The 14,631-nt window shown below is 44.5% G+C and overlaps 1 protein-coding gene across 1 annotated transcript; it reads left to right on the plus strand.

The window, feature by feature from the left end:
• Nucleotides 1-341: 341 nt before the first annotated feature.
• On the plus strand, nucleotides 342-3,685 carry SLC25A5 (solute carrier family 25 member 5). The gene is made up of 4 exons (XM_078688690.1): nucleotides 342-625; nucleotides 2,064-2,550; nucleotides 2,860-3,000; nucleotides 3,287-3,685. Exons 1-4 carry the CDS (start codon nucleotides 515-517, stop codon nucleotides 3,442-3,444), a joined length of 897 nt encoding a protein of 298 aa, XP_078544816.1. The 5' UTR covers nucleotides 342-514; the 3' UTR covers nucleotides 3,445-3,685.
• Nucleotides 3,686-14,631: the final 10,946 nt, after the last annotated feature.

The raw sequence follows: 14,631 nt of genomic DNA on the forward strand, positions 1-14,631 counted from the left end.
CAGATTATTTTGGGATTTAACCTGTTATATCGTACGAAAACCCCCAATTAAGAAGTTTCCGGCTGTTTCTTTTAAAATGCATTAATAAGAATGGAGTGTTGATGTTTGATCTCTTCACTGGATATCTGTAAGTTTTTTGCCATGCACGAAGTAAAAGCTGCTGAATCCAATTCCGGGTGCAATGAACACATCAGTGTCACCTTGGTTTCCTGGCACTGTTCCCTTGTATTAGAAATTCTCGAGACCTAAAATGGCGGTCACGGTCACCGTAGTAACTTTTCTGTGTCAATACCCGGCGAGGCACTCTATCCTAGACCAGCCCCCTTCCTTCTTGGCCAATCAGATCTCAAGGACGCCGGACTACGTCGTTACCGCCCTGCTGAAAGCTTCGCTGCAGTATAAGAATCGGCCATTTCGCCAGTTTTCTTCCCAGCCGTTGGACCTGTAGACCCCGAACCATCCGGGGTAGAACAAAGTATTCTGTACAACTCAGTAATAATCACCAACCCTCACCATGGCAGACGCCGCTATTTCCTTTGCCAAGGACTTTCTGGCCGGCGGAGTGGCCGCAGCCATCTCCAAGACCGCAGTGGCACCTATCGAGAGGGTCAAGCTGTTGCTGCAGGTAAGACGGGGCACCGGATGAGTCCTGGTGGTTATTACAGCGAAGACTTCATGATTATGAAAGTTTAGTGAAATTTACTCCATAAAGGGGTGCACTGTGTTCGCTTGGTTGCCTTGTAACGGATGTAGCTTGTAGACTCGTGAACGGCCCTTACTACAGGTCAAGATGCTAAATCTCGTATTGACCAGCGCCTTGCGATTTGTACGTAGTAACAGCCTTTGTATATGTTTGGTGCAACTGCTGGTGTAGACAACTAGGTCACAGTGTATTATATATACGCTAGATGTAAAGCTTTGGACTGGCCCATATTTCTTAAAGAGGGTATATAACATTCGCTGTGTGAAGCTGAGATCTAGTCCTAGACTAACTTACAGCTACGATGCATGTTGTGATGGTTTACTTACAATAGTGCAAATAAATACGCGCTCGTCTGATGTAAGGTCAGGTCGTTGAAGCGATTTTGTTACCGTCACTGTGGGTCTCAGACCTGGACTGTTGGTGTTTTCGTTAACCTTAGTTGACAGTTCCCTACCTACACACTGAAGCCTCCTTGCTCTTGTCCAAGGTCATTAGAACTGGTGCAGGAAGTACTATATCCGCCTGTCCTGTGCGCACTGCCCAAAACGCCTGACCACTAAGGGGCCTGCTGTTTTATCTCTACCCAAGGAATTGCTGCCTCCTCCTGGTCCTGGGCCCTGTGTAGGGGGCTCAAGGACATCGCATCCTCCTTTGTTCTGTAGGCCCCGGGCCTACCTCTGTGCGCAACTTCCGCTTCCTCCGGCATACATAATGGCCACGACTGTCTGGGAAACCAGCGCCCATAATGCGCGGGTCTGATCCGGGCCTCCCGCAGTTAGGCATTTCTAAATATTTTCGTGATCCCTTAACGGAATCGCCTCTTTTTTTTTTTTTTTTTTTTTCTCGGCTGTAAATCACATGTCGTGGTCCACGAAGGCCGTTTGAGTATGCCGGAAACAGGAACTCTAAAAGGGTTCACCACGCATTAATTCTTTAACATGGCAGACAAATGCAAATTATTAAAAAATGTGGTGTAGATCAACTTTCTTGGTGAGACCGGCCTTGCCGTCTGTTTGTGTGATTTATATTTATTTTTTTCTACAAACTGTTCTCGGACTGTGTAGTGATGACAAGTTTAAGTGCAATGGCGTTCCATTTTTCACCTGTCTTGTAGGCTCGACGTCACGCTAGACATTTTGTCCCAGTTGCAATGTTTGAGCCATAAACCCTTTTCCATTCTGGTTGTTCCTTTTTCTGGACTTTACCGCTAAAAGTGCAGACCTGAAAATCACAGGTTGTCCAAGTGCTTTTCTCTACAAAGCAACTAGCCGCTAAATATTGACTGTGATATACGGTTTGTGATTTTGAATCGCTTTGGTCGTGATGTGCGTACTTAATACCTGTACTTTTCTCACTATAGGTCCAACATGCCAGTAAGCAGATCACCGCAGACATGCAATACAAGGGAATCATGGACTGTGTGACCCGTATCCCCAAGGAGCAGGGTTTCATCTCTTTCTGGCGCGGTAACTTGGCCAATGTCATCAGGTACTTCCCAACCCAGGCTCTCAACTTCGCATTCAAGGACAAGTACAAGCAGATCTTCCTGGGCAACGTGGACAAGAGAACCCAGTTCTGGCGTTATTTCGCTGGTAACTTGGCATCCGGTGGCGCTGCTGGGGCCACTTCTCTGTGCTTCGTCTATCCTTTGGACTTTGCCCGTACCCGTCTGGCTGCCGATGTGGGGAAAGCCGGAGCAGACCGAGAGTTCAAGGGTTTGGGCGACTGTCTCGTTAAGATCTTCAGGTCGGATGGCCTCAAGGGGCTTTACCAGGGGTTCAACGTGTCTGTGCAGGGTATCATCATCTACAGAGCAGCCTACTTCGGCATCTACGACACGGCTAAAGGTACGTGCATGGAGGGTGCAGTTGCGTGTATCGGCTATCGCTGATATGCCAGTTTACCATGCTGGGTCAGTGGTGGTTAGTTTGTTTGGCTTGCATCCTGACGGCTCTTTTTCTGTATTCATCTCCTACATGTTACCACAAAGACCTGTCGCGAAAGACTTGATGGTCTCGTGGATGACGTCAGTAGCGAGAGGTCTTCATTAGTCGAATGATGGCTTGTTTAGAAGGCGAGCATGCTGTCGGTGACCTTTTGCTGTCTTGCCCTGTCAGGAGTGCCAATATTTAAAACCTTGTTCGTTTGCTTTTTAGGTATGTTGCCCGATCCCAAGAATACTCACATCTTTGTCAGTTGGATGATTGCCCAGTCAGTGACCGCAGTGGCAGGATTTACTTCTTATCCATTCGACACGGTCCGACGTCGTATGATGATGCAGTCCGGCAGAAAAGCAGGTGAGTTCTATTCTTCTACGGCCGGCCCTCTGTACGCGCATCTGTATCAAAGACTGGAGTCCTTCATAGGGGCAGCACTTTGCGTGATCCTTGTGCTCTGGGAGTCAAACACTTGAGTTTAGTCCGGCTTTAGGCAAGCGGTTCGAGAGTTTAAAGCTTTCAGAAGGTCGCGGTCCTGGTGGTTGGGGGCTAAGTGCTTGAAATGACCTTGCTCTAACTAATCCTCATGACGGTTGGTGACTTACCAATTCCATTTATTGACCCATCGTTGTAATTTTTCTTTTAGCGGATATCATGTACTCTGGAACCATCGACTGCTGGAAAAAGATTGCTCGTGACGAAGGTTCCAAGGCTTTCTTCAAGGGTGCCTGGTCCAATGTTCTCCGAGGGATGGGTGGTGCTTTTGTGCTGGTCATTTACGACGAGTTGAAGAAAGTAATCTAAAACTCCAGCTGGCATGATGTAAAATGTAACATACCGAGAAATTCATGGACTCTACGTGCATACCGCCTTTTATTTATGAAATCCAACTGGTGCATTTTACTGGTTGAAAATGGGGCACCAACTTTATCTGACCAACTCCACGAAATCATTCCCTTACGGTGGGACTCAATTATATATTTTTTATTTGTCTCCCGCGTTTTTAATATTCTGGGTTTGGAGAAATAAAAAATATTGAATTTACTATGAGTGTTAGTATTTGGTTCCTCGTTTAACTTTCTCCCATGTAACCTCTATGTATGCTTTTTATTTACAGTCAGTGTGCTTTTTTTCCAGGTTTAGAGGAAAAGCTCACTTTGCCTGGCGCAATCTGTCACCCTGAGTAAGACTAAGCACGATAAACATTTGCTGCAAGTGCGTTCTTTTACTGACAGGGACGGCTAATCAACTGCGACTTTACTGTTGACAGGCATCGCATATTTGGCGGCAGTGCTGCATACTTGGCGTCTGGTAGTTTACAGCAACCGTTCTGTAATCTAGTGACCAGTTGCTTGAAGGGTGTTCTACGCTTGCTATTCTTGGAGGGGTTCCTTGATTGACTTTGTGGCACGTCTATAAACTAGACTAACTTGGCTGATCCCAAGTTACTGCATGTAGCTTCACCATGTTTAGCCATACATTCGATGGAATGCCTAACTTCTTTCCTGGATATTTGCCACAAGCTGGTTTGTTTACTGCGGCCTGCTTTACATTTGATAGTGGTGATGCACTTTGGAGAAAACACACTGCCTTAAAGAGGTTCCAGGACTTGTACGTGCACAGTGCATGGTGGTAGTCACAGACTGGTACAGCCACACATTGCAAGCGCTAGTTGCACGCTTGACCATATATCTGGTCGTCTTGTCGCCATGCACGGTCTTGTGTGTTTTGGGCCAAACACAGGAAGCGTAATCACCTGGTCCTAATGGAAGGTCAAAATAACGTTATGAATAAAACGAGGTCACAGTCCAAGTATCTTCCTACTTAAATGTTTTACAAAATTGGTGTTAAAGATAAAAGGCTCCAGTAGCTAGGGCAACTTGGAGAAACTTAAAGGACAGGTGTGGTCAATAGGCTAAAACTGAAATGGGACACACTGGGAACAAGCAGAACATCCCCGAGGTGGAAAATTAGATTGAAAAGGTGGTCAGTTATTTAAACTTTTTAATAGCTTCCTAATCAACTCAGATCTTTCTCAATAGGCTCCGATTGTTGCCCATTGAGGATCATATTCATTAACTTTTTATGCATTGCAGCAAGAAAAGGCGAGGGTAGGTATGTAACATTTTGTGGTGCATTTGTGCTCTGCCTGCACTCGTGCGCAAAGTGATGCCAAACGGTTGTAGCCAAGATTTTTTTTTTTCACCGGCCACAAGAATCAGCCTCAGGAGACATTTCCCTCTTTCAAAGTGTGCTGCATTCTGCAGCACACCAGGTGAACTGAAGTTATTTCTCGTTATTGCATTTATGGTGGGCATGCATAGATTTTTACGCATTCACAGTTTCCGTGTTGGTAAACATGGGAATGTCAATGCATGGGTAGATGTGTGGGAACACCCTCGCTCCACTTACGGCATGGCATGCCTCTGCTGCAAAGTTAAGCAATGCAGCGGTTTGCTGTCATGCGTCATTATAGATTTATCATGCCATGCAAGATGGCCTTGTGTGGCTTGATAAATCTCACTCTTGGTTATGCTGCCACTCTGGGAGGCTCCAGAGTGACACTCGACCATGGTACATATTGGCCCGAATCTCTAGGGTAGAGACCTGGATGAAATGCATCCTAATATGAGGTGAGGCAAGACTAAGGATCCAACTGATGTAAAATCCACCACTGTCTTCAAGGAGCCAGATGTCTGGTATAAAATAAGTGTAGCAAGCCTGGATGCTTAAATAGTATTTACTCAGAACTACTTCTGAACTAACTGCCCTTTCAATCTCCAAGCCACCAACCTCAGTTTTCTTAGTTTGTAAGATTGCAGAAGCGGGAAGGCAAGAGGAGACATCTGAATCTTAAGAAGCCATGCCTTTGCTCTACTAAAACAAAGAGTGGGGTTTCGCTGGATCTAATGCCACATTCACTCTTGCCTTAAACAGATGGAGAATTTCGAGATCAGAGGGAATGGGTTGTGAAATTTAGTTGAAACAAACATCTAGAAAATCGGCGCCCAATTCTGGCATATCAGAGCGAAAACAGTAGGAGACATGGAGTGAATCCACGATCTGAAAGATGGTTTTTTTCTCAATGTCAGTTCTCTGAATTTGCTGATTGGCTCTTCCCATTGTGTTATTTAATTATTCAGGGATAACAAAAGGGGAGGCTGGGGGTAAGACTTGTGCTTCTGATACAGGTTATTTGCTTGTCCCGGATGTCAGTGTAATATAAATGCCAAAGTTACTTTAAAAGAAGATCAGCGAACACTCAATACCATGTTTGGAGTAGGAATACACCTTTTGATCCTGTATTCCAACTCCCCTGTATATAGACTGCTGATTGGGATATAACACATTGACCATGTCCTACTCGCAGATAAACGTTTTGGACGGTCACTGCGATCTTGCTGCTACCATTCCCTCCAAATCTAAATAGGGACTAGTTCCTAAAAACTGCATGGAGCTCATCAATGCCCTTCATCCCCTTGTGCTAGCATCCATTGTTGTAATTCATGGCTATTGATGGGTCAGGGGACACACTTCAATGTTTGTAGTTACCATCTGATTTGAGCTCCGCTGTCCTGTAGGTATGGTCTATAAGTCCCAAGCTGCTGGGGACATGTAGTTCAATATCTGACCCAATCTGTTCCCATGAAATCTCGTCCAAGGGACCTCCGATTGTAGCAGGCTGGTCTCCCTATGCCTGCATCCAAAATCCTAAACAAATTGGAGGATGCAGCCAGGAGATTCAAAGCTGCACTGCCTGGAATAATCCCTACCTTGTACAGAAGAACTCGTAAGAAGTACCGGTGCCGCCCTTAATGGTCTGCTGTACATTGATCATACATTACAAACATGTAATACACAAAACAAGAGGCAAAAGAATTTACATTTTGTATTTACAGATCGTAAGTCTTGAATGTTGATGCAGAACTTTTCTTTAATTGTTTAACATAGATTTCCTTACAAGCACAGCAATGCGTAGCACCTGAAGAAAAGCTTCAGCGCTGCCTGCTAATACAAAAAAGTCATAATTTGAAATACGTACAGACTAATATGTGCAAGCTAATAGTTTGGATTTTTAAAAACAAGTCCACTGCCCATACTAATATCTACATAACAATCTATCATAAGAAAAAAACATCCTATTCTCAAATCAAAAAGACAAATATTTGAACACACAATTTCTTCAATCGGTTGGAGAATTACAAAACTCTTCATCTTTCTATGCCATGCTAGACAAACTAGCACCTTTATTTTTGTCTATTCATGAACTCGAAAGACATCAAGTGCCATAACAAAATGGATTACGCGCAGAGGAGCGTCATGAGTAGATCAGTATTGAACCACATGCGCATCCAAGTCTAATGAAGTGATCTATAAAGTTGAAGAAAAGTAGACTGGTTCCCATGCAATGTGAGCTTGGAAAAAACAATGGGTCCACATTGCTGCAGTTGGGTTCAAGTCCCTGAGCTCCTGTAGATGAGTAGATTTTCAGAACTGTTCTTTGGTAATGAACCAATCTTGCTCTGATAAAGGTCTGATCCTGAAGTAAGTTAGACTTCTGATGGTTGATGAGGAAGCCATGCTCCTGCAGAACAGTTGTGCTTTTGGACATGTCTGTTTTCCGAGCTGGGGAGACCATAAGACAATTGACCAGATATGGGAGAATGTAAATTTCCTCCTGGTGCATAATGTCAGAAGTGCTAAGACAATAGTTAATACAAGTGCTGCATGCCCACAGAAAACGCAAGGAACTTAATGTTGTTGGATGTATAAATAAGTGTCTTTCAGTTCAATTTTTGACAAAATCCCTCTGAGAAACTAGAGGGGTGACTGGCTGTAGAGTTATCATTCAGCAATGTATGGTTTTTATTAAGGGTGGGTGGCAACTTCCATTCTGCTCGCAGAATTTGTGAAATGTTGGCAATTCATTGACCTGCGATGTGCTGGAATTCGTGGGCATAGTAAGTAGAGGTATTGCACAAACCGGTGGCATCTTCTTCAGATAAATATGTTGGGCAGGATTCATTCTGGCACATCACGTCGCTCTTGTCACAAAAATTAAACCTCAACAGGAAGCACTTCCAGATATAAAGCAGGTGCCTGAGTTAAAGCACAAATTCAGTAACTCGACCCCAAAAATTTGTGAGCACCGTCTAGGCTGGGCAGGAGTGCTTTCTCCCCATATCTGCTGTCAAAAATTAGCTGTGCTCCTTGATGGAGGTCTTTGCATCCATGACTTTCTTGAGCGCAATCCCTGTGTAGTTCCTGTGACCAGGAGGTTCTTTCTCCTCATCTGCTCTGCCCTTTATAAACAAGAGGCATGTGAACTCTCATAGAAGCCCTGTCCCACACATAGTGGTTGCAACTTCTTCCCGCCCTTTACCACTGTGATGGACAGCTCACTCAAGGGACCCCAGTGCTTTTCGGCGCAGTGGCAAAGTTACAGACTCACATGGCAACTGGAGCAAACTCTTCTGGCCCTTTACGCAGCTGTAGTGTAGGAAAGGCACTATACATTTACCCAACGAGGTAGCAGTTAGTGTTTAGCCAGTAGTACTCCAGTTGAGTAGAGGTATTGCACAAAACGTTGGCGTCTTGGAATATTATGTGCTGCTGGGCAGGATTCATTGTGGCTCCTGTCGCAAAAATTAAACCTCAATGGGAAGCACTTACAGATATAAAGTAGGTGCCCGAGTTAAAGCTCAAATTCAGTAATGCTTTAATAAATTAATAAGCCCAAAAAGTTTGTGGGCACGGTCGAGGCTGGGCAGGTGTGCTTTCTTCTCCCCATGTCTATATTCAAAAAGTAGCTGTGATCTTTGATGGAGGTCTTAACATCCATGACTGAGTGCATCCCCGTATAGTTCTTTCTCATCTGCTGCTCTGACATTTTATAAACCAGGGGCACGTGAATGCATAGAAGCCCCGCTCACTCAAGGGACCCAGGAGCCTTTTCGGCGCAGTGGCAAAGTTAGACACACATGGTCACCGCTGGAGACCATTCTTATGGTGGCACAGCAATTCCGCGAGCTCGTGGAATTCTGTGTGCTTGCGGAGATTTTTTGCAGTGTCGCAAAACTTTGCGTAGCGCGACTGCCAATTCCGCCCACCCCTAGTTTATCCAGCCATTTGCACTACTCAGGTAGCACGCTGGAAAATGCAGACCAGTGCTTCTTTGGCGTTTTTCTTACATTCAGAAAGAGCTTTAGGTGCTGCGCCCTCAATCATGGCCTGGATTTGGGAGGCCAGAGAACAGGGCGTAGAAACTTAATGACCAAGAAAACAGCTGTGCAGGAAGGAAGGTAAAACTCCAAACCTGCCTCTGCCTGAGGTATTACAGAAGGTGCATCACCGCCTTTTCTCACTCAGCTTTGTTGGCTTCCCAGCTACCCGAAAGAGGAGCTTAGAACTGCACTGCTCTGCCTGCACCGCTGGAGCCACCTTAGAGCGTGCTGCTCCCGTCAGTGAGGCTGCTTTTCTCTGTCCTAGAAGCAAAAATTAACACGCCCTGATTAGGCAAGCAGGTTCGGGTGCCTCGTAAATCTATCGCTGGAACCACGTTGAGAAGTTGTCATGCTGCACAGCTCTTGTGTTATTTTTCTTTTTTGGTCTCGCCAAGGCAGCACCTCGGCTGTCAGCGAGACATGCTTTATTGAGCACCATTTTTTCTTCAAGCTGGAGCACTCGAGACCAGTGCTTATAGTTTATAGAGCTCTGTTGTAAACATGGCTCTAAATTTTGCTCTACTCTGGTCACATTTGCTGTGCATTTAAAGACCGAGGTCTGTTTTGGCCATGGCCTGGCGTCATGGTCCCTGCAATCCTATGGCTGCTTCTGTCTTAGAACTCAACAAGCATTTGCAATGCAGTAGATCTAACATTTGTGAGAGTTTGAGGTATTGGCATGGTAAATAACGATGCCTTTTATTTGTGTTTTGAAAACCTGCAAACTGCGTAAACACTCATTTTGTACTTATCGTTGTTGCTTACGAGAAGCCAGGCTGGCAGTAACTGGGCCTCTTTTACTGCCAGTCTCTTTCAAACTTAGCATGCTGCAGGAAGGTCAATAACTGATGTCTACGTCTTAGCCCCTTCTCTGAACTCAATGATACTGTTTCAGTCAGACCAAACTTGTTCCATCTTACCGCCCCCCAACAACCCATCCACTCGCTTGACCGTTTATTCCTGCCAGGCTGTGCAGAGCATATTCACTTTTGGCCGTTCTCATTCCAGTCCAAGCACCATCTGGTTTGGCTTCTGCTCTAGCACACTTAGTGGCTCTTGACAATAGTGCTTAATAGTACACTTCTCCCATACGTCATCTCTTGATTGACCATTGAGTTGTGTTGCTTCTTACCATCTCAAATCCTACTGCTGAGGGTTCGCAGTACACTACCACACCATACATCTCCACGAATACACCACTTCACTCTGCGCCACTGCACTCATTTCTGCACCCCTCCACACTGCCATTCCAGTGCGTCACTGCACTCTTCTCTGCACCACTCTATGCCAATGCACTCTACACCACTGCACTCTGCTCCACTCTGCCACCTTATTCTGCAACACTGCACTCTTTGCCACTGTACTCTGTGAGTGCACTCTATACCAATTTTCTAAAAACCGACGCACTGTACGCCATTATACTCTGCACCACTCTGCCACTTTACTGCACTCTACGCCTCTAATCTACTGTGCACCACTACCCTCAATACCACTCCACTCTGCACCATTCCACTGTTCACCACTTCACTACTCTGAAACAATCTACTCTATTCCCCTGCACTCTACACTCAACTCCACTCTGGGCCACTTCTGTCTACGCCACTGCAATCAATGCTGTGCTGCTCCACTATGACCACTCGACTATATGCCACTGCGCTCTACCCTGCACCACTCCATTCTACTCTAAAATAATCTACTCAAGCCACTGCACTTTACGTCCATGCACTTTACACCACTTTTTCTCAAAACTAATGCACACTACACCACTGCATCTAGGTACGCCAACTACTTTGCACTACTGCACTTTACGCCACTGTACTCTACAGCGTTCTAGTCTATGCCACTGCACTCTACATCACTACACCACTGCACTCTGCGACACTCTATTCTAGTCTGCACCATTGTACTCTACGTCACTGCTACTCTGCATGACTGTACTCTACACCTCTGCACTTAACCCTGCCACTCTTAATTTGTGCCACTCTGTGCACCACTCTACTCTTTCACTATACTTTGTCATTGCACTCTAAACCTCTTTGCTCAAAACCAATGCACACTACGCCAGTTTACTCTTCACCACTGTACTTCACGCCACTCCACGGTATCCCACTCTATGATGCTCTATTCCACTAAACTCTGCTCCGCTGACACTCCATGCCACTCCACTCTACAGCACTCTACTCCTCTCTACACCATTCTGCAACACTACTGAACTCTACAATGCCCTACACAACTCCCTCTGATACTCCACGCCACTTTACTCCACTGTATTATGACACACCACTCCACACTGACAATCTACTCTGCTGTACGCCACTTTACAACACTACTCCACTCTATGCCACTTGACTCTACCCAACTCTGACACTGTGCTCCACTCTACGCCCTTCCACTATACAAACCTCTACTCCCTCTATGGCATTACAACACTGTATGCTTCTCCAAGACACTTAACTCCTCTCCATGCCGCTGAACTTTACTGTACGCCACTCCATAACACACTACTCAAAAACATTCCAGTCCCCACCACTCTCCTTTACCCTATTAATGTTTAGCCATGCTGAACAGCTGCCACCCTAGTGTACAACATTGGTAAAACATATTGGCAAAGCCAATGGCTGTTGCATAGGTGAGACCTATATATTTTGCCAATGCTTGTTTTTTCTTGGCTCCCCCCGAAACTTCTAGGAAGGAGCCACGTTGGAGGAGACTTTTTTTGTGAAGATTTGTCAAATGGTGTCAGTTATTAATAAAACAAATGTCCTTTATTATGTTCTGTGCATTCCCAAGCTGTTCACTTCGTTTTTCTAGCCCTCCACTCCCAGCATGCAACACAAGTTGTACTCTCCTGTGAAGCCCACTAATTGGAATAAATCACATGCTGGGAGTGAGCCTTTCAAACAATACTGCGCAGCCTTAAGAAAATGCCTGTGACCAAGGGGCTGCTGCTCTGAAACTCATAGGGCTTTTGAACATTGTTCTGAAATAAAGAATGCCGGTTTGCCTGACTTAATCTGCTTCAGAGTGCGTCTTTAAACCGGGGAAACATTGCAAGCATATATATATATATATATATATATATATATATATATATAGAGAGAGCAATCCAGTATTTTCTAGACTTTAGACCAGCAGCCATGTCACAACACAACAAAATGCTTATTGCCATGATTAGCCATTGTTTGAACAATAATTTTTTTATGTTCAACAAACAGTATTACCAACAGGTCAGAGGAGTTGCCATGGGGGCCTGTTTCTCTCCCAGTTATGCCTGTTTGCATATGGACTACTGGGAGAGACAGGTCCTCCATGGTGATTTCGAGGACATTTGCTGCAATAACATTCTACAATGGTTCCGATATATCGATGATATATTTTTAATCTGCCGTGGGTCATTTGAAGAGGCGGAAACATTTGTTAGAAACATAAATGTCAATATGTTCAAACTTGAGTTTACTGCTAATATTAGCCGCACAACCGCCTATTTCCTTGATGTTGAGATCTCGATTGTTGATGAACACATCCAAACAAAATTATACAGGAAACCTACGGCTGGCAACACGTTGTTGCATGCCACCACCCACCCCATCTTATACGTACCATCCCCTACGGGGAGATGCTGAGAATAAGACGTATCTGTAGTACAGATCAGGAGTGTGAGTCTGCTCAGCGAGCCAGCCATAGTAGATTCTTGGCAAGAGGCTATAAGGAGAAAGACATCAACATGGCAATTCGCAAAGCCAATGCACTATCTAGACAGGAGGCGTTAACATATAAGAAAAATAAGACTCTTAGTTGTGAGGAGCCCCAGCAACAGACCAGACTAATCTGGTTGTTCAATAAACAACATAGTGCATTGAGAAAAATTGTGAATAAACATTGGAACCTCATCCGTAATGATCCATCTATCGGTGAGTGGATGCCATCAAAGCCCTTAATTACTTTCAGAAAAGCCTGCTCTTTGGGCGATGAGTTGGTTAAATCCAGCCCTGAAATTGTGGCCCCGGTTAATTGGCTTAGCACGAGCAGAGGATTCCGCAAATGTGCATCTTGCAAAGCCTGCAAGCATGGCATTAACAAAACTGAAGTTATCACCCCCTTTTCCGATACTCCTTTCAAAATCAATAAGCAACTCACGTGCAAAACAGAGTTTGCTATCTATGTGCTGGAGTGTCCCTGTGGCCTGCGATATGTTGGGAGTACCAAGTTGCAGGTTCACAAGCGGATACTCCAGCATATCAGGGCCATTAACACCAGTGACGCATATCCTGTTGCGCGACATTTTAAGGTACATCATGATAACGAGAGTGAACTGTTACAATATCATGTTGTGGATGCCGTTGGCCCTTTAAGGAGAGGAGGTGATAGGGAAGCACTTTTGCGACTCACTGAGACAAAATATATCCTGAAATTCGATAGCAAAACCCCGGGTGGCCTCAATGCCACTGAGGATTTCTACACCTGCCTCTAATTCTCTTAAGATGATCTTATTACATTATTCTAGACGATATGAAATATACATGAGTCAGCCTGTTGACAGGCCGTCGAGAATGGTGACTGGAGTGGTTTCCTATTTAAAATTTAGTCACGTTGCTGTATATATATGAAATCTTTTTTATCATTGTCTGTTCTCTGACACTCAGTCACTTAGTATTCTAAAAAACAATTAGTCATTACTCAGTATGTGACTATTTTAAACAACACATATAAGTTGCACAGTTTACACTTTCATCTTGCACTTTAAGGGTTCGGCATGTAGGTCAGTATAAGGATTACGAGCCCACTCGGGCTGTATTTTGTTGTTAGACTTATTTAGCCATTTATATATCTTTATAATGCTGCTGCCTCTTTGTCGACCTGGTAATTAGACATAGTGGAATCTAATGTTGCTCATAACCAGACATTTTCTGCTGCACTTTCACTTTATGTTGCTTAGCATGTTTTGCACATTTATGAAGACGTTTTTGTATTTAATATAATTACGAGCTTTTAAATATTTATGTGAAATACATGCCATTTATTGATTGTATTTTCATTAGCAACATTTCGTCACATCTACATTTTTAGAACAATTAATGTTTTTACTTAGTAGATTTGAGTGCATTGTTTACATGATTTTAACATTCCTTATGGTCTTGTTAAATATGCAGCATTGAGTGAGGTAATATGCATTTATGCGGATATTCTGTCCTCTTTTTATGGCTATCACATAGTGTCTCCTTTGACCAATTGTAACCCTTTTCTCTTTTGCACTTGCACTTTAAATAGTCCCCCCTCCCACATTGGCGTCATGTGACCAAGGCCTCTGTGAAGGCCGAAACGTTATGCTGGCAGGGTGAGCTTCCACGAATAAAATGTAATTTGCGCACTGCATTTTCTGGGTCAGCTCCTCTTTCCTCGCCTTGAAGTGCTCCGGTGGATGTGGGAGTTCGAGGTTTCCTGGATTGGGTGTGCTTTATATATATATATATATATATATATATATATATATTTTTTTTTTTGTGTTAGAACTGGCTATTTCTGGTAGGCTAAGGCTGACGCCAAAGCCAGGCAGAAACCACCATTCTAGTCCGGGCAAGGGAGTCACACGCCAAGTGGATCCTACCATACTGGGGAATCCAGAAACACACACACTACACTCAGGGGATAACCACCCTCCCGAGCAAACTATTTCTCCTCCACACTCCCTCTCTTCCATCTACCCACACAGGGACAGGAACAGGGATTGGCCACTGGACCCAGCAAGGGATTCCTAATCTATGGGAAC

This window comes from Lissotriton helveticus, chromosome 4_1 (genome assembly GCF_964261635.1).
Source record: "Lissotriton helveticus chromosome 4_1, aLisHel1.1, whole genome shotgun sequence".
Classification (NCBI taxonomy): domain Eukaryota; kingdom Metazoa; phylum Chordata; class Amphibia; order Caudata; family Salamandridae; genus Lissotriton; species Lissotriton helveticus.